This window comes from Orcinus orca, chromosome 7 (assembly GCF_937001465.1).
Source record: "Orcinus orca chromosome 7, mOrcOrc1.1, whole genome shotgun sequence".
NCBI classification, from domain to species: Eukaryota; Metazoa; Chordata; class Mammalia; order Artiodactyla; family Delphinidae; genus Orcinus; species Orcinus orca.
In genome coordinates this window covers 22191989-22212607 of record NC_064565.1, presented here as the reverse complement: position 1 = coordinate 22212607, position 20619 = coordinate 22191989, and the positions used below count along the sequence as shown (strand labels likewise).

The 20619-nt window shown below is 45.1% G+C and overlaps 1 protein-coding gene across 1 annotated transcript in view; it reads right to left on the bottom strand.

The window, feature by feature from the left end:
- Positions 1-10336, bottom strand: part of GPR39 (G protein-coupled receptor 39) — a 231364-nt gene extending 221028 nt beyond the window's left edge. The window contains exon 1 of the mRNA XM_004276488.4: positions 8132-10336. Coding sequence (XP_004276536.1) covers positions 8132-8987 — 856 coding nt within the window. The 5' untranslated portion in view covers positions 8988-10336. The remainder of the gene's footprint in view (positions 1-8131) is intronic.
- Between the last annotated feature and the right edge of the window lie 10283 nt (positions 10337-20619).

The window sequence follows — 20619 nt, the reverse complement described above, 5'->3', positions numbered from 1 at the left end:
AGAGCCCACACGCTGCAACGAAGGGCCCGCAACTAAGATCCGACGCAGCCAAAAATAAATAAAGCGATTCCTTTATAAAAAAAAAAAAGAAGGGCTTCCCTGGTGGCACAGTGGTTGAGGGTCCGCCTGCCGATGCAGGGGACACGGGTTCGTGCCCCGGTCCGGGAAGATCCCACATGCCGCGGAGCGGCTGGGCCCGTGAGCCATGGCCGCTGAGCCTGCGCGTCAACGGGAGAGGCCACAGCAGTGAGAGGCCCGCATACCGAAAAAAAAAAAAAAAAAAAAAAAAAAGAGAAAACTGAAAACAATACCCTTAGACAAGGCAGTACGTTCCTTTTTGCTTCCATGGGGTGACAAGCCTTCTGGTTAAGACTTGAGGCAGAGGGCTGCAAGCCAGTGCAATTTAAGGGGGAAATGAGAACATATCAGTTGAATATTTTCAAAACACTGCCCCCACTGCATCCTCTTTCCATCACCCTGAGGACACCCTTGTCAACAAGTGGTGAAAGGGCCTGCTAAGAAATAATTTTTCGAGTTCTCATTCCATTATCATCCACTTAAACAGAGTTTAACAAGTACTGTTCAACACCACCTTAATCACTTTCATTTCAGGGTTACTTCTGGCAGGTATATACAGTGAAAGTTGATATTCAGGGGCTGATTAACACAGACTGTTCCCTGGCTCAGGGGAGATAAAAGCTCAAATGCCCTCCACGATGGCTTGACTTTTCAGAGGCCTGGAACAATCAGATCCCTTTCAAGAGAGCATCTTTAGGTTTGAACTAATCAGAAAAATTCTGAGGAATGATAAGTTTCTAGAGGAATGCACACCCAAGGGAAAACAGAACATCATTCCCCAATCCCAAGCTCAGGCGTGTTCAGGTATTTATTCAGTCAACAAAACTTCACTGAACATCTGCTGTGTGCCAGCACCTATGCTAGGATGAAGAACGGTGGGGAGTGAGATTAAGAATAGCTCCTGCCCTCAAGGAATCAGAAGGAAGGCAGACATCAATCAAATGATTTCACCATTAAATATAAAATTATTATAACTGTAAGTCTTGTTTCAAGGGAGGTTAAATTAAGTCAGGGAGGATGGGCCATGCTTCCCAGGGGAGATCTGAAGGTGCTCGCTTGGTGAAGGTGCTGGTGGGGTCAGGTAGAGCATGGAGTGAGGCAGAAAAGCATTCCAGGCAGAGAAAGCAACACATGCCAAGACCAGGTGGTAAGAGAGAGCCTGGCCATGGTCTACTGAAGGATTTAAAGGGGGTAATGGGGCAGAGAAATTAAGGAATGTTATAGATTGAATTGTGCTCCCCAAATTCATATGGTGAAGCCCTAACCCCCGATGTGACAGTATCTGAAGACAGGGCCTTTTGGGAGGTGACTGAGGTTAAATGAGGTCAGAAGGGCAGGGCTCTAAGCTCATTGGACTGGCTTCCTTATAACAAAAAGAAGAGATAAAGAGATCTCCCTGGTGGCGCAGTGGTTAAGAATCCGCCTGCCAAAGCAAGAGACACAGGTTCGAGCCCTGGTCTGGGAGGATCCCCCATGCCGCGGAGCAACTTAGCCCGTGCGCCACAACTACTGAGCCTGTGCTCTAGACCCCATGAGCCACAACTACTGAGCCCACGTGCCACAACTACTGAAGCCCGTGCGCCTAGAGGCCGTGCTCTGCAACAAGAGAAGCCACTGCTATGAGACGCCCGAGCACCACAACGAAGAGTAGCCCCCGCTCAGCGCTACTAGAGAAAGCCTGCGTACGGCAACAAAGACCCAATGCAGCCAAAAATAAAAATAAATAAATTTATTAAAAAAAAAAAAGAAAAAAAAAAAAAAAAAGAGATCTCCCTCTCTGTGCACACAGAGCAAGGGCCATGCGAGGACTCACTAAGAAGGCTGCTATTTGCAAACCAAAGAAGTCTCACCAGAAACCATCCCTGGCATCTCCCGGATCTCAGATTTCTAGCTTCCAGAACTGTGAGAAAATAAACGACTGCTGTTTAAGCCCCACTATCTGTGGTATTTTGTCATGGCAGCTCCGGCAGACTAACACAGTGGGAGAACTGCACCCGATGCAGTTGGAGGGGCAGCCGACCACGAGGTCCTTATGTTAAGGATTTTGATCCTTGACCTAAGAGCCATGGGAAGCCATTAACAGAATTGAACTCGATGGGCCTGAGAATGGGGGCATCAATGGGATCCCAGCAGCTGCAGCACAAACAGCCTAGGCGAGGGGAGATGCAGACATTCCTCCAGTGATGCCACGTCCAATCAAGGTCCCTCAAAGTAGAAAAGTGGCTCCAGGAGCTCAAGCTCTTTTGACGGTCCCTACAAAGGAAGGTGCTATCAGAGAGCAGGGCCCAGGTAAGGCTGAACACACCTATTTACAAGAACTGACAGCAGCAATGGTAACCAGTCTTTTCTTCCGTGCTCAGCACGCAGCCAAGGAGTAGAGGTGGAGAGTCAGGTGGGTTGTTGCAGGGTTGCAGACCAGCAGGGGAGCTGGGCGGAAGGAAAAGGCGGGGAGAGATGACAGTGTGATCCAAGTGGTGGGTCATAGGACCTTGTCTAGTGGGGCAGGACAGGGCTCCTTGACACCCAATTCAATATGCTTCCACTGTGCTGTCTCTACACGCAAATGGCTTTTATTCTGAGTGGTTTTAGCATTAATACGCTGAATGCATTGCTCGACGAAGGCTTCTGCTGTCTTATTACACTTTGGCAGCCCCCGTGAGGCATGCAACTAAGACAGACGAACAGGCTTGCTAATGAATGGGAACTGGCATTCCCATATTCCCTTCCACGGGAACGATGCATCTCTCCAACAGAGAAGTGCAATCTTTGAGGCAGCCTGATTATACAAATAAAGCAACATTATTATATGTGTCTGAGAGGGTGATCACAGGACACTTGCAATTTATGACAGATATCACAAGTAGAAAAATAAACATGAAACACCATTTAGTATAGTCCCATCCACCCCAGTAAAGGGGGGAGGAGAACAGAGGCAGCAAGCCGAAGACTCGAGGCAAAACTTTTGTCCTGAAGTAGCCAAACGTGTGAGTCAAAATAATCTCTCACTCTAAAAATGTCAGTAATTTAATTCTGGTGATACTTCCTTTACAGACTGAGTTGGCTTAGCCCTCTACACCACAGAAATAGCCTTTACTAAGAAAATTAATGACACAAACATGATAGTAACGTCAGAATTTAAACTAGTCAGGAAAACAATTATTTAAAAATTCTCTGGGCACTTCAGAGCATTTTAAGGCATTCATTTTTATGTAATCAGTTGATATACACAAGGGTATAGAGATTGACTTTTCAATTAATTATATTTCTGCATATGGCCTGTGTGAGGGGTGCAGAATTTCCTGAAGTCAATGAAAGGGAAGCTAGAGAAACACAGGAATCAAATGACAAGCCACTGACAAAGGAAGGTCTGGCCGAATTAAACCAGTTAATCCTGAAACAATGGGAAATTGACAAGGATGATGCTAGGACAGGTACTTCAATGAGGATGAATTAAATAGCAATGAATTAAGAGAAGCTCTTGGGAGTAAGCTTTCTTTATAATCTTGCTGTTCTAGAAAATCAAACACAATGGCTATCACAACTATTTTGTCAGAAGAATTACAAGTGAAGCACTTGTTTCATTCTGAAAAGAATTATTATAAGAATTCACATATGATTAGAAACTATGTTTGATAAAATATAAGACAAATTTCTTTTCATAATTTTCACTTTTGTTTTTCACAATGACATCCCAATAAAACCTCTTTGCATGGGAAATTTTGGACTCCACTTTAAGAAACTAATTGGAAGAGTTTGTTTCAGGTACTGATTGTGAAGAGGAGCCACTGTCAACATCTCAGCTTCCTTTCTCTGTCTCTCCCGTGAACACGTGACTTTGACCTCACATCTGAGGTCTTAAGACCCAGAGGATATGATTCTGATCTCCTCCTTGCTTCTCTCTGGCCCACCCCACAAATATCCAAATATGCGTCAACCTTCTTTTTAGAGTAGTTCAGTTCAGCAGCAGCTCTCCATTTTTTTTCCATCCAAATACACTTGGGACTAAGTCCATATTCAAGATATTCTCCAAGATCAACCCAAGTTGATGTGCAATTCCCATCACTCTCTGTGGCTCCTCCCCTTTCCCTCTGACGCAAGAGAGCAAATCAGAATGCAAAAAAAAAGTGTACCTATTATAGAGTCCTAAGCCTCTATGATGTTTCTTTAATTTCGTAATTTCACAATTATCTGTAATAAAATTTTCCGTAACTATGGTTGAAAGCCCATCACTACCCTACAGGTCCTTAGGAGGTAGCTGTAACCTAGCCCCAATCACTTTACACTCTTGAAAGTTACAAATCACAACTCTTTGTTTAAACTACACTTGTTCCACTTTGAGTGGGGGACATTTGACACATGTGCAAAAGACACAGGCACGAGTGTCTGTGGACCTGGGTGCCCCACGCATTGAAAATAACTCCAAGTGAGAGTTCAGAAATATAAGATGGAAGGTCTGGGAAGAGAAAAAAAAAAAAAAACATGGAAGGTCTGGGAAACCCTCTTGAAAGGAAGGCTCATTTTGCATATTCTCAACATCTAAGGTATAAAGAGACAAATGCACCAGTTCCTTGCCTCCAGAAAAGACAGGAATCCAGACCAGGCAACCTCTGTTCTGGCATGGGACAAGTCATATTAGCCGTGACCGTGCAAAAAGAAGTAAGTCTAGTACTGATTTCTCACTGAGCTGACAAGAGGCAAGAAGGGACACTCATGTGTCCAGAAATGTGTACTTTCACATTATTATTGCTTTCTCCTGCAAATTGCTTGAGAGCTAGGAGGTGTCCCCGCATCTCTTTCCCTCCCAGAGTTCCCAATTTGTTTTCATTATTCACCAGCCCAGCCCCTCAGCTATTGTGAGGCACAATAGCAAAAGATGCAGAAAGGAAAATTAATATGTTCTACATAGACTTCCTCATCTTGGGTAGATTTATGAATTTCCCTTCTGTTATGCAGAAGTTAGCATTTTTAACAATGAGGGGGAAAATTCCTTAATTGTTTTTTTTATTGCCTCCAGAGCTCCAAAGACATCTTGTGCTGTGTTGTCATTTACATTTCACATTAAATGCAAAATATGTTTGAAATGAGCAAATATTTGTTTTAATTTGATACATCTGTTAACGCAAGTGCTAAAAAGACAGCTAAATCACTATGTTAAATGCAGCAATTTGTAAACAATTTATATATTCATTTATTCTGGGTTAAAAATGCCCCAAAGCATAAGTTTTATGAAACAAAATAACTGCATCGTATCAATCTGATGGGTGCAGGGCATGATTTCTTCCTCTTCACTCCATTAGTTTATTTCCTAACTTGTTAATTAGTGAGGCTCCTATTTTTCAAAGCTCTTTGAAATTCACTGGGAGTGGGAACAGTTGCAAGAACTGCTTTGGAAACCTACTGCAGAGGAAATGGGCTAAATAATGCTAAATTCCCCCAAGACATTATCACACATTGAGCACCTGATTGCCATTCAACAATCTATGCTGGGAACACAGTGGGTGATTAATACACAGTTGTTACAAGGAAGCCGGAGAGAACTAGAAGGAAAGAATGAGGGCTGCTGAGAGAACAGACTCATTCCAGGTGATTACTAATTGGATGAGATGATCTCCAAGTTCCTATTTGTCTCTACACAAAAGTCTGTGACATTCTGATTTTATGTCTGAATGGAGACACAACTCCAACATGGAGACGGACTTCAACTTGGAACAATACCCGCTAGGAGAAGAGACATCTATTCAGAGAAATTTAAATTTTTTAAATAAAAAGAGATTGGTACAATAGAGAACAAAGATGAATCAATTATTTTTTTCCTTGGTCAAATGCAGTCTTAATTCCTAAATTAGGGTGGGAGATTAAAAAAGTAAAGTCATTCATACTAAAGTATTAAATTACTGCTAAAAGTTTAAAATATGCCTAAGGGTATATGGCAGAAAGAAGAACTAGTCTTTCAATAGATGTTCAAGCAAATCCAATGTCCGTTTCTTCCTGGAATATTCTGGGTAGAAGCCAATGGGTGAGAGAGATTGAGTTGGGTTGGGTGCCCTTCCTAAGTCCCTAGACAATGTCACCTGCTACAGACGCCTTACTCCAATTTCCAGAAAGGCTGCAACACCTTATCAAAGTTCTGCTTTATTTCATTTTCCTTTCCCCATGAGCCTGTGAAAAAGCCACAGGCAGCCACTCATTTCCCTGCCCTTGTAATGGCAAAGAACAAATCTGACTCCATCTTGGATCTGTTTCTTTTACTTTAACCTTTGTATTCTATTGGTTTTTGCCACAAGAATGTTGCCTACAGCCTGAAATATACAGGATGGCCCACTCTCAAGGCTCTGACCTTTCAAGATATAACATGTTTCCATTCATATAGAGATAAAAAGTTGCAGAACAGAGAATAACATCTGTCTTGTTGGAGGTTTACAGGAACCTCCTGACCTGACCTACATGTACAGCTGCAAGAACAAAGGATTCCGGCACCAAGAAGTTTGCAACAAGCAGCCACACCCCCTCCCCCTTAAATATAAAAGAAGTTTGAACTCTAACTCGGGTAAGATGGTTCTTTGGGACACTAGCTCACCATCTTCTCGCTCTGCTGGCTTTCTGAATAAAGTCATTATTCCTGGCCCCAACATGTCATCTCTCAATTTACTGTCCTGCTGTGCGGCCAGCAGTGTGAACTTGGACTCGGTAACACGCTGAGAACCAAGCTTAGAATCTGGGAGCTGCACTTGAGTGCATTTGAACTAGGTCTTCTCTAAGCCTGAAACTGCTCCTCTACGAAATGGAAATATAAGCCAAGAGCACAGCACCTGATGCAGAGTCGGCATCCCCAAACCACAAACTCCCTCCTGTCATTTCGCACAGACCCAGAGTAAAGTCAGGTCAGTTGTACGGACACACCAGAAGCCAGGGGCATGGCTGGGACAATACCCAGTTCTTTCCATTTCTCTTCAAGTGCCTTCCAATTTTCTTTCCTAACTCCTTGCCCTAGAACCTGTTTCTCAGGTCTCCCACACCAAAACAAACAGCACCATGATTTATTCCTTCTCTGATGCCACACTGGAAAGGGAGCTGGGGAAAAGGGGAAACATTGTCCTAACAGCTCCCCCTTGACTCACACACACCCACAAGGATATCTCTTTCTTTTTTCCTCTAAAAGACATTTTTAAAAACTCTTTGCCCCAGTCCATTTTGTGTGTCTCCATGAAAGCCCACCAGGCCCCTCTTCTGAGGCCTTGGGGGGCTACTAATCATGGGCCCCTTCCTTCCTGGCACACAGGAGGATCTGACTTTAAATATTTGCATCACAAGAAAAGTTTGGAAAACGAAGCGAGTTCTCTGAAAGGGAACTGGTATTTGGGATGATCAATCAAGTCTCGGGAAATCTGTGAAGCCAGATTTTCTGAATCAGACAAACAAGCCAGCCGGTCCAGCCATGTTTCTGTGTTAAGAAACAGATCCACCAGGGCAAACACGCCAGCACTACCTTGGGGAGTGTGTGTCTGAGAGCTCCAGTTTCTTAAGACTTGGGTAGGAAATCACTTTGGGGGAACAGAGTCCCAGCCTGTGTGTGTTCCCGACAGCCTCGTTTCAACAAAGGAGGAGAAAAATGGGAACACAATCTAACTGCCTGAGAAAGGTTCTCCAGGATAAAGATGGGCTAGATAAGGATGCTGCCTTCCATCTTCACAGAACTGGGTCCTTCTCAAAGGACTTTCACCTGTCTCATATCACCTAACCGGACCCTCAGATTTCTCAGCGTTATCTTCCATTTTACCCAAGCTATTTTGTGACTTGGCCAGCCATCGTGCAGCTGCCACTGCGGAACATACCCAGCCCTTCTGACTGCTGGGCTAATGCTCTTTTGACCATAACCCAAGTCCCCAAAGCAGAGAGAAGAAACATGCAGAGGCTCAGAACCATGCCTCTTCAGCCTCAACGAACTGAGGTTCACGCTCTTAAGGCAAGGCTTGAGTTTAGAGGACCGCGGGCGGTGACGGGGGGTACGGGGGGGTGAGGGCGGCTCCCAGGAGGCCCTCCACCCAGGACTCACTCAGGAAGATGATGGTCTGCCTCCGGGCGCTCCTGTTCTCCTCGCTCTCCGACTTCCTCACCTGCAGCTGCTGCCCCTGGGCCGCCAGCGTGCCCTGCTTACTCCTCGTGAGCGCCTGCATCATGCTCCAGCACATGAAGGCCACGGAGGCCAGGACCACGAGGTAGATGACGAAGGCACCGAAGATGCTGGCCTGGAACACGGTCCAGCGGCTGGAGAGGTTGGTACAGATGGACATGTTGGAAATCTCCGGTTGCTCGTGGTGGCGGGTACGGGAGTGGTTGCACGTGAGACCGCGGTGACTGGGCACGTTCGCCAAGGGGTACTCGACTCCCATGGCAAAAAGCAAAGGCAACGCCACCAGGGCGGAGGTGACCCAGACGAAGCCGATGAGCAGCTTCACCTGGCAGGGCCCCGACATGGCCTTATACCGGAAGGGGTGGCAGATGGCGATGTAGCGCTCGAAGCTGAGCGTCAGGACGTGCAGCAGCGTCGCGTAGCTGCAGGCCTCGAAGAGGAACGTGTGAAGCTTGCAGGGCACGGTGTAGCTGGGCGTGGTCAGGGGATTCCAGATGATGCTGTAGAACTCCACGGGCATGCCGATGAGGAAGACCAGGATGTCGGAGCAAGCCAGGCTCACCATGTGATCCGTCACCTCCTTCTGCAGGTAGCCCTTCTTCTGCAGCACCTGGGTGACCCGAATGGTGACGCTATTCCCCAGGACGCCCACCACGAAGATGGCCAGGTACACCAGGATGAGGGTGATTTTGATCCAGGAGGCCACCTCGAACCCGGGAACGTGGCTGTGGTCGATGACCTGGGAGCAGTCACTGCCAGGACGGCTGGGCGAAGCCATGAGGAAGGCAGCCAGCCAGGCCGCGGCGTCCAAAGACCTTCTGAACTTCCTTTCTTCCTACCCGCGCGGCCCGAAGTTCTCGGCCGCAACTCACTAGCGTGGGTGCAGGGCTTTTTCGAGCTCACCTGGACAAGGTAACAGGCTTTCGGGTGCTTTCACGGAAACTTCGCGGAGCAGCCCAACCTAGCCGAGGGTGGAGGCGTCCGAGGGTGGGGTTTGAGACGTGGGGGTGTGTATCTGGGCGAGGCGGGGAGAGCGCGGAGGAAGGAGGTTCCAATCTCGCTGCAGCCAGTGAGCCCACAGCCCCCAGCGCGCAGGCCCTTCCCTTCTCTGTCCCCGGCGCTCCGCTCCCGGCTGCCTGGCCCTGGCGCGCCAAACCCACCCACCTGGAGCACCCTCTCCCGAACGGCTGGAGGCGGGATGGTCAGCGATTAATCATTAACCGCCGCCGCCTGTGCTCCCGGCCGCAGACCCAGCCCAGCGGGGGCGTGCTCAGCTCACAGACATGGTCCCGACACCAGATCTTGGCCCCGGAGCACGGGGCGACGGGTGGCCCCATCTTCCCCGCCGCCCACGCGGCCACCGCCGAGTCAGCGTCGCCGTCCGGTCCCACGCGCATCCCACCGCGTGGAGGCACAGCCGGGGGGCAGCTGCAGTGCGCTCCTCGGCTTAGGCGCGGAAAGACCAAACCGCCCCCTCCTGCCCTGGGGTCCCTTCGAAGGTTTGGGCCACCACGACCAGTTTGGGGGACGGGGGACGGCTGGACCCGGGCGCCCGCCTCGGTCGCTGGCCAGTTGGCGGGGCCGCCCTGGCGCAGCCGGCAAGCTTTCGCCTCCCTGGTTCCCTGCCGTCGGGCCCTGGGGTGTTGGCACTGGACGGTTAGGCTGTGCGCTGGCTGGAGCCGCTGCTCCAGGAAGTCGCCCCCAAGCAGGCTACTAGGTCCCCAGAGAAGCCCTGCATTTCCCCAAAGCTTCCCGGGCGTTTTGCGCAGGGCCTGCCTCACCTTCTTGCCGAAGGACCCGAGGAGCGCGGCTCCCTCCTTTCAGTTTCACTCCACAGCTCAGGCCCCTCTCCCGGCGGCAGCGGCAGCGGCAGCGGCGGGAAGTCCTTAATTGGGGACATGTATATGGATGAGAGTGGCACCATCCGCCAGGATGCCCCTGGTGGGAAGCGCGTCCTCCCAGGGAGCTGCGACCAGGACATCAAGGGCAGTAGGAGGGAGTAAACATGGCGATAAGGATCACGACATTTTCGCTCTTCTCAGAAGAGGAAAACCTCTAGTGGGCCCGTCTTCATCTTCTAATACTAAAATCAGAAGGAACTCTGCCGGGGGAGGCAGGGGGCTGTCCTATGCATTGTAGAATATTTAGCATCTTCATGTCCCACGCTGAATAGTGACAGCCAAAATGTCTCCAGACGTTGCCAACTGTCCTCTGAGGGGGCAAAGCTGCCCCAGGTGGAGAACCACTGCCTTGAAGGAAGAAAATGGAACCTCTTCATCTGTTCATCCTGAGGGCGTAGCACAGGCCTGTCCAGAAAAGCATTCTTAAATGATCACAGCCACTGCCCTGTGATGTGATCGTTTTAAAGATGAAAAAACTGAGGTGTCCAGAGGATAAGTGCTTCCCCAAGGCCATAATAAAGTGAGTGAGGGACTTGAAAACCTAGATCCGTCAAACCCTGAGTATATCCTAACAGGGAGGGAATTCTGGGAACGCAGAAGGTGCTCCAGAGCTGAGTCCAGAACAATACACGTGGAGAAACGGGGACTGTATTTTCTGAACCCAACCCTGGGCCTGTGGTTTGAGGCCCTCAGCGAAAGTTTGATTTTGACACTGTCTCAGAGGAAAAAAAAAAGGTTGTATGGCCACTGGATCTTTACAGTTAGCACCCTAGGGGGCTATAGCTATTTTTTTCTCTCCCTTCTCTGTTAAATTACAAGCTATAAGGCCGAGAAATCTCTCTTTTCCCTCTCTGACACTACTCCACAGAGCCCTGAATAGTATGTTTGGCCAACCCCCCTTCCCCCCACCGTTTGTGCTATTTGACCTACTTGCTGGCGGAGAAACTCTTAACTCATTGCCTCATTGGTGAACTGTGCTTAGCTACATGACCTCAATTGCCTTATAGCTACCCCACAAAGCTCACAGGGTAAGCATGGACTCTTGGAACTTTCATAACTACAGATTAGAATCCTGAGTGGACTCCTCTGCAAAAGGCCCTGACTGGTTATTTGCTGTCCCAGAGGGACTGAGAAGAAGGGCTAGGAAGACCCCACCACCACCACCAGCATACAAACACATCCCTGGCCCTGCCCACTTCTTTCTTCTAAAGAGGAAACAAGCCAGGAACCTCACACGTCTTCCTCAGCCCTGCCACTGATTCTTCCTTCGAAATGCTCCTCTTGGTCATTCTCTGAGCCCCTATTACGTGCCAGGCACTTTCCCATAATTCATTTCTTTCAGTCCTCACAAGGCTGCAAGGTAGACGTTATTACCCCATTATACAGATGAAGAAACTGAGGATAAGAAAAATTAAGTGACCTACCATTAAAGTTTGGGGGCAGGCTTCAAACCCAGGTCTGCCTGACTCCAAAGCCCTCTCCACTCTGGAATGCTATCTCTCTGTGCAGGACAAGACTGTGTCAGGCTGATAGCGGCATTCTGGGGAGAGAGACTTTTTTTAAGTCACCAGTTCTGATGCTTCTCGTCTCCTCAGCTGCGGCATGCCAGTCATCCTGCAATGTATTTGATAATTCCAATTTGTTCTGCTCAGACAAGATTTCCATTATTGTCCAATTTCTTTCATCAGATTTTTTTTCTTTCACAAAGTGTGAACAAGGATTCCAAATGCATGGCCAAATGGTGAGAATCAAGCTCATTAAAATTCGCTCCTTACAGTAGAGACGGAAAAATGCATTTTGAACAAAGGTCCAGGAGAGTTGAATTTCCATTTCGCCTTTGCTTTTCCTAAGACCAATTAAAAAGTGTTTAACGTGCTCTCACTTGTTGATAAAAGACTGGTATAACACCTCGCCTGGCTCTGTGTCATCTAGATTTTTAATTAGCATATTGTATGCGGGGAGGAGGGGGGGAAGAAAAGTAACGAAAAGTGAGAGGAAGGAATACTTTAGGTACTCTTTGATATCAGCTCTACTCAAGGGTCATTTTAGTGTCTACACAAATTTATATTCACATTTTACACATTCCAGGTGACCTTTGGGGTCTTCTAGGCTAGTGGCTTTCACACTTTTTTTAAGCACTAATTTTTATAATAAAATCTTACATTGGCACCCAAAGTTTAAAAAAAAAACACAAATACACACAAACACACACACTTACATATACATACATATTGTATTTTTGTAAATTTAAATTTATTTTCTATGCTCAAATTCACATTTACTCATTTAAAATCAACAATACCCTAAAAAGTGAATAACGCCTTGTTTACAAAGGTTCATGATAAAATCATAGTGACTATACTCTAAGCTGTAAAGAGAACTTCAATAACTTTCAAAACTTATAAACAGTGTAGATAACTTTACTTATAATGCAATATAACTAACAAGTCATAACAGAACCAGAAAAGTGAAACATAAAACTCCACCATCGCAAAAGAAAACCAAAACCAAAATTGCAAAGTATCTAGAGAATAATGACCACAAAAAGACGGCCTATCAGAACCTGTAGGAAATAGCTAAAGGAGTTCTCAGAGAAAAATTCAGAGCCCTAAATATTTATTCTAATAAACAGGAAAGAATAACAATAAGAGAAGTTATAAAAAGAATAAAATTAAGGAAAACAAGAAGGGATTAATAAAGATCAAAGGAATTATGAAAGAACTAAATAGAGCTAATAAATAATCTCAAAACTTTTTTTTAAGTAGGACTAGCTATCAAGAATGACTAGAATCAGACTGGGAGCCTGCAACTCCCAACTCCCACAGCACAGATGTGAGCCCCTCAGAGAAGAGAGACCAGCGAGGTGATCACCCACACTTGCTGCCTGGGGGAACTTTCCAGACAGTGATGCGGGGAGGGACTCCAAGCAGAACATGGCTATCTTGCTGAGTTGAAGAGGCAGATTGGAGCACAGGAAGCAGAGGCTACTAGACTTCACAGAGCAGAACACTGAAAGGACGGTGGGACACAGACAGAGTGGCAGAAATCCATACAGAGTTTCTCTTGAGTCTTTGGCAGAATACTGAGTGGGCTTGTGGAGGCGAGACTCCAGGAGCTGGCAAAGTATGACTGCTGAGGGAAGAACAAATGCTGGCATTGTAATCCAGACAGTTCCCAAGGTCCCAAAGAGCTGGGAGATGCTGAAGTTCCAACCAATGAGTGAAGAGACCTCATTGAACCAACCCTGGAAGGGCCAGATCTTAGTAATAGAACTAAACTAGCCACAGAGCCAAGGCTACTCTAGACCTGCCTTAACAAAGATATTGACCGGAGCTACCTAATAGGGTAGTCACTAGCTCATTACACTGGAAATACGGCTAGTCCAAGCTGGGATGTGTTGTAAGTATAAAATATATACCACATTTCAAAGACTTTTTATGAAAAAAAAGAATGTAAATGTAATTGTTTCTATATGTTGATTTCATGGTGAAATGATACAATGGCTATAATGGGTTAAATAAAATATATTATTAAAACTAATTTCACTAATCCAAAAAGATACATGCATACCAATGTTCATAGCAGCATTATTTACAATTGACAAGTTATGGAAGCAACCTAAGTGTCCATCAGCAGATGAAGGGATAAAGAAGATGTGGTCCATATATATAATGGAATACTACTCAGCCATAAAAAAGAATGAAATCTTGCCATTTGCAGCAATATGGGTGGACTTGGAGGGCATCATGCTAAGTAAAATAAGTCAGAAAAAGACAAGTACTGTATGATAGCACTTGTATGTGAAATCTAAAATAAACCAACTAGTGAATATAACAAAAAAGAAACAGACTCACAGATACAGAGAACAAACTAGTGGTTACCAGTGGGGAGAGGGAAGTGTGCATGGGCAATATAGGGGTAGGGGATTAAGAGGTACAAACTATTAGGTATAAAATAAGCTACAAGGATATATTGTACAACACGGAGAATATAGCCAATATTTTATAATAACTATAAGTGGAGTATAACCTTTTAAAATTGTGAATCACTATACTGTACACCTGTAATTTATATATTATTATTCATCAACTATACTTCAATTAAAAAATAAATTTCAGGGCTTCCCTGGTGGCGCAGTGGTTGAGAGTCCGCCTGCCGATGCAGGGGATGCGGGCTCATGCCCCGGTCCGGGAGGATCCCACATGCCGTGGAGCAGCTGGGCCCATGAGCCATGGCCGTTGAGCCTGCGCGTCCGGAGCCTGTGCTCCGCAACGAGAGAGGCCACAACAGTGAGAGGCCCGCGTACCGAAAATAAATAAATAAATAATAAACAAATAAATGAATTTCAGGGGTTTTTTTTTGCTTTTTTTGATGTGGCTACATATGTGGCTTGCATTTGTGGCTCACATGATATTCCTATGGAACAGTGATACTATAAACAGATAATGAAACAAAAGAGAAAGTCCAAGACAAAACCCAAATACTTATACGAATTTCATTTATGATAACGGTAACATTTCATATCAATAGGGATAGATTGTTCAGTAATTGATATTGGGACAACAGGTTAGCCATCTTTTAAAAATATATATATATATTTTAAAATCTTTATTATAATATAAATTACAGGTGGATCAAAGATTTAAATCTTTGGATTTTAATCATTAATAAAATCATTAAAGGATAGACTAAAACACCAGAGAATTTTAAAGTTTAAATTAAATTTTTAATCTTATGACATAAATGCTAGAAGCTATGAAGAAAAAAGTTGATAAACTCTATCTAATAAAAATAAAGCTCCAAAGGGAAGAAACACTGTAGCCAAAGTCAAATGACAAATAACAAACCTACGGAAAATATATGCAGTTGAAATCACACAGTAATGAGTAATTTCCACAATGAATCCAAAGTGGATAAAAATGTGCATTTATTCCCAGAATTGATCTAGAGACCTCAATTAAAATTTCAACAGATTTTTCTTTTAAAACTAGATAAGTTGATTATAAAATTTAAAATGTTCAGAGCCAAGAATGAGAAGATACTCTGAGGAGGTGAGAGGACTTGGCTTTACCAGATATGAAGACTTATTATAAACCCACAGTGTATAAGGCAGTATGGCTTTGACATTGGGATAAAGAAAAGAATGATACAGAAGAGATAGTATAGAAATAAATCCACATGTGTACGGACAGGGTTTTTGACAGAAATGGCACTGTGGGGCAGTCTGGAAGAGATGGTCTTTTCCATTGGTGTAGTAGATGACTGCCCTAATTTATAGCATTTGCCAACATCCATGTTATAAATTCTCCCACCATGGCTGATTTCAAGCTACCCACACTTCCACACTTAAACAGTCTGCTCACAAAACTTCCAAAATTTTAACAATCAACTCTGACGAGTTCCAGGACATCACTCTTCTCAGTAAATGCTACTTGGGACAATCAAGTATCCATTTGGATAACGTTCATTAAGCAAGAAGATAAACAACCCAATTTAAAAATGAACCAAAGAAAAATCCAGATGGACAATAAACAAGCAACTTCTTCAGTAGTTGGGGAAATGCAAACTAAAAACACAATGAAACACAATTACACACCTACTAGATTGCCTAACATTGAAAGACAACCAATACCATCTGTCCCTTAAAATGTGGAGTAATGGTGACTCTTGTAAATTGCAGATGAGAGAATAAGTTGGTACAACCACTTTGGAAAAGAGTTTGGCAGAATCTACTAAAGTTAGGGACTTCCCTGGTGGCACAGTGGTTAGGAATCTGCCTGCCAATGCAGGTGACACGGGTTTGAGCCCTGGTCCGGGAAGATCTCACATGCTGCAGAGCAACTGGGCCCGTGCACCACAACTAATGAACATGTGCTCTAGAGCCCACAAGCCACAACTACTGAGCCCACGTGCCACAACTACTGAAGCCTGAGCCCTAGAGCCCGTGCTCCGCAACAAGAGAAGCAACCACAATGAGAAGCCCGTACACCTCAATGAAGAGTAGCCCCCGCTTGCCACAACTAGAGAAAGCCTGCGCACAGCAACAAAGACCCAAATGCAGCCAAAAATAAATAAATTTATTTTTTAAAAAAAGAATCTAAAGTTAGGTATAACATATCTTGTGACCCAGAAATTTCCTTCCTAGGTATATACCTTACAGCTCATGTCAACACAATGCATAAACAAGAATGTGTACAGCAACACTGTCAATAGTTACCCCACACCCAATTTCCACCTATAGGACAAATAGATAACAAAACACAGCATATTCATATAAAGAGCTACTATATAACCAGGAAAACAGATACACCACAGCTACAAAAACAATGTGGCCGGATCTTACAACCATAATGATAGATGAAAGAAACAAGACTCAAAAGAATACATGAGTCAATTTATATAACATTTAAATACAGACAAAACAATAATATTTGGGATATATATATATATATATATATATATATATACAGGCATAGCCTTGGAGACATTGTGGGTTCTGTTCCAGACTACTGTCATAAAGCGAATAGCACAATAAAGTGAGTCACACGAATTTTTTGGTTTCCCACTACATATAAAAGTTACGTTTACACTATACTGTGGTCTATTAAGTATGCAATAGCATTATGTCTAAAAAACAATGCACATACCTTAATTCAAAAATACTTTATTGCTAAAAAATGCTAACCATCGTCTGAACTTCAGCAAGTCCTAATGTTTTTGCCACAGTAAATTAAAGATCAGTGATCACAGATCACCATAAGAAATATAATAATGAAAAGCTTGAAATAGCGTGAGAATTACCAAAATGTGACACAGAGACACAAAGTGAGCAAATGCTGTTGGAAAAATGGTCAATGCACGGCTGCCACAAACCTTCAATTTGTGAAAAAAGCGCAATATCTGTGAAGCACGATAAAGTGAAGAGTAATAAAATTGAGATATATATATATGAAATACAGGGATATATATAATAAAATTGTTCATTTGTTTATAAAGAAAGGATGGGGGTCACCTCCTGTGGGTGGGTAAGGATGTGACCTGGAGAGGACCCATGGAATGGAGGTGGGGTCTTCTGGGTGCTGACAATACTCTATTTCTCTACCTGGGTAGTTGTTACATGACAGTAATTATATGATGCTTTGCTTTATGATTTTTCATATTCAGTTATTTATGGCTTATGGACTTTGTGCATTTATATATCCTAATATTGTAAAACAAAATTTTTTAGAGAGGGAGAACACCCACACAGCCAGTTGGATTAGCAGAGTCAGTCCTGCTTTTCAACCAGTGGGATGACAGTGCTGCAGCCACGTCACTCTCACAGCGACAACAGTAGTAACGGCTCCCATAATTAAATACCTATTGTGCCCAGACCCCAGGCTTGTTCAATGTTCAAAATAGCCCTGCAAGTTGAGGGTCATTATTACTATTTACATATCTGTAAATCACTCATCAAATGCCTCCTCTCCAGTCTAACCAGGACTTGGTCCATGACCAGGAGACTGTAGCCTGATGGTCCACATTGCTTGCAGAGCTCACTGTCTAGATGAGTGTAGGATCAATGACAAGTTGGACCCCGAGGAACCATTACCATGTAACCTGGAGACTTCCTCCCTTTTTCCTTGGCCCCTGGAATGCCATCTGGCAAACAGCCTGAGGATCCAGCTCCCTGGACCTCAAGAACAAGGCTAGGGGAGGCCCTGTGGAAAACGGCATGCTTTGTGAAGGCTCAGTGTGTGGACGGTCCTTCCTGGGGATCTGATGGAATGCCAGTTCAGGATTACCATTCTATTCATCCACTGACTCTGCTGAGAATGCTATAGCGTGATGATTAAGACGATAAACTCGGAACTCAGACCCCATGGATTTGCATCTGTGCTTTCCACTCAGTTTCCTTGCACCTTGGTTTCCTCATCTGTAAAATGCAGGTGACAATAGTGCTTATCTCCTGGGTTTCTTGTGAGCGTTATTAATGAATTTGCATAAATGGTGTCTGGCATACAATAGGTACCCGTATATGTATTAGCTCTTGTGAAAGAGACAGTGTGGTGTAGTGGGTACAAGCACAGACTCTGCAGCCAAACTGCCTGGGTTTGAATCTACTGCTCCCCAGTTGTATAACCTTGGGCACTGTTCTTCTCTCTCTGGGCCCCAGGTTCCTCATCTGTCAACCTGAGGATAAATAACAGTACCCACCTTAAAGGGTTGTTTGCAGGACCAAATAACATAATATAAATAGAGCACTTAGAACAACGCCAGGCAGAGGGAAAGTACTAGCCTGGGGTTAACTGTCATTAACATCATGTCCATGGTCCATTAGCTACTGCTGCTTATACTGTTGGAGCTGGGGCTCTGCAAGATTCTAAAGCACATTCTAAACACTCAGGGTACCATTATGGTGTGAGCTAGGATTGACTGCTGAGAACATCTCGCTGAATTCCTCTCAAATTAAATCAACAGATACAGGTTCAGCATATCCTTTCTGGATAGCACTGTAGGGAATATAAAGCAGTGAGACAGTCACATCTCTGAAGGAGGTCAAGCCAAGAGTACGTAAATTGTGAGATATCGTAAGACAGCAATTGTCAAGTTCATGGCGGCAGCAGTAAGTGCTACAGATACATAAAAGTGGCCTCTGTCTTCACAGGTGAGACAAGATTCCTAGTCTCTGAAAATTGGGGATGCATGTATGACACACAGGGAATCCTTATAATAAGCAGATATTTCATCCAGCAGAACTCACTATTTTCCAACAGACGGTACAACACAGAGAATTTGCTGAACAGAGACTCCACACTCTCTAAATTTACCTTCACTAAGTACGAGCTCTGAGTGGCTTACGGAGCTGTGGCAATCAAGTGGCTACAGGCCAGCATAGAGACATATTCTGTGGCCTTGTGATGCCTTTTCGAAGGGCACGATGAAATGGCCACTGTCAGAGGATGGCAAATGTGACCTCAGTGTCGTTAGCCACCTCATGTGCTGGTGGGTTAATCGGCCTATTTGACAGGCTTCAGAACAAGCGGCACCCCTGCCCTGCTCCCTGTTTAAGGGTAGGCTGCCTGAGAAAACCCTTTGGTGCATTTAAAACAAACAAGCGAACAAACAAACAGAAAACACACCAACTTCCTGAACTAAAGTCGGCTTCTTATTTTTTAAAACTACAGACAAGGGCTTCCCTGGTGGCACAGTGGTTGAGAGTCCGCCTGCCGATGCAGGGGACACGGGTTCGTGCCCCGGTCTGGGAGGAGCCCACATGCCGCGGAGCGGCTGGGCCCGTGAGCCATGGCCGCTGAGCCTGCGCGTCTGGAGCCTGTGCTCCGCAACGGGAGGGGCCCCAACAGTGAGAGGCCCACCTACCGCAAAAAACAAACAAACAAAAAAAACTACAGACAAACCCTGTCCTACCAATGACTGTACTTAGTGCTGGCCACCCAGAGGTCAGACCCTCCTTGCCTTTGCTTTTAGAGTTGGCAGCATATAAGCAATCCGCTAGTTGGGTTCAAAAGTACAGAAAGGAAAAAAAAAAAAAGCTGTGGAAGGCAGGGCCAGCTTAAGATAGCTGCTTTAAGCATTTAAGCTGGACTAAAACGTCAGCTGGGAGATGTTTCCCATCCTCCCTCAGCTTACGTTATGGGTGAAATGTGCATTTGTGGATCCAGCCGGCACTGTTAGTCTATGAGATAATGTTTGTTCTCGGTTCCAAACTTTTGACCACACGCATTTCAAGTTGGGAACAAAAGAAGAAGGACTCTGTATTGTTAATAATGTCTTCCCCTGTTCTTACAACCATCTTTTCTCCATTAGGGGAATTTCTGTGATTTGACAAATATGAGAAAGAACAAACTCTCTCGTGATTCCTTTCGATGGCTGTGTTACAGCAATAAACACGTTTCCCACTGTTGCAGAGAGAGAAGTCAAAAGAGAATGGAGGACGGGGACGGATGGCATCCATCCAAAACGCAAGTGGCAGGTCCTCCCCATCTCTTCCTCGGAGAGAACAATCAAAGCCAATCATGTCCTCATCTCTCGCCCTTCAAACAGGCTGGATGGATACCCTTCAGAGAGAGACCAAGGAAACAGCTAGTGGCTTGGGGTCCATAACGATGAAAATTGTGCTCGGCCAGGATCCAGGACTCCTTGGCAGATGGAATTAGCATGAGGTGTTACATGTTCTGCAAGAATTGACATCGTAGGTCTGGCCTCTTCTTTGAGCTCTTGGGCAGTAAGCCCAGAGATAATCTAGATGTGCGCTGGCAACTTTGATACTCAGTGTTGTCACCAGGATGTCCCTCAGGGGCCCCCTCCTCATGACTAGCTCAAGTGTCCTAGAACAGGTGGGTGCATGCCAGCTGGGGGATAGGCAAGAAGCGTGTCTGGTCTGGTCTGATTTGCCATCATTGCTCACTTGGGCAGACAGGCACTTGGGTTTCATGGACTGAGGGGCCATCAAATGCAAAGCCCTGATAATTTAGGAAGATCTTTTTAGAAGGATACATAAGACACAAT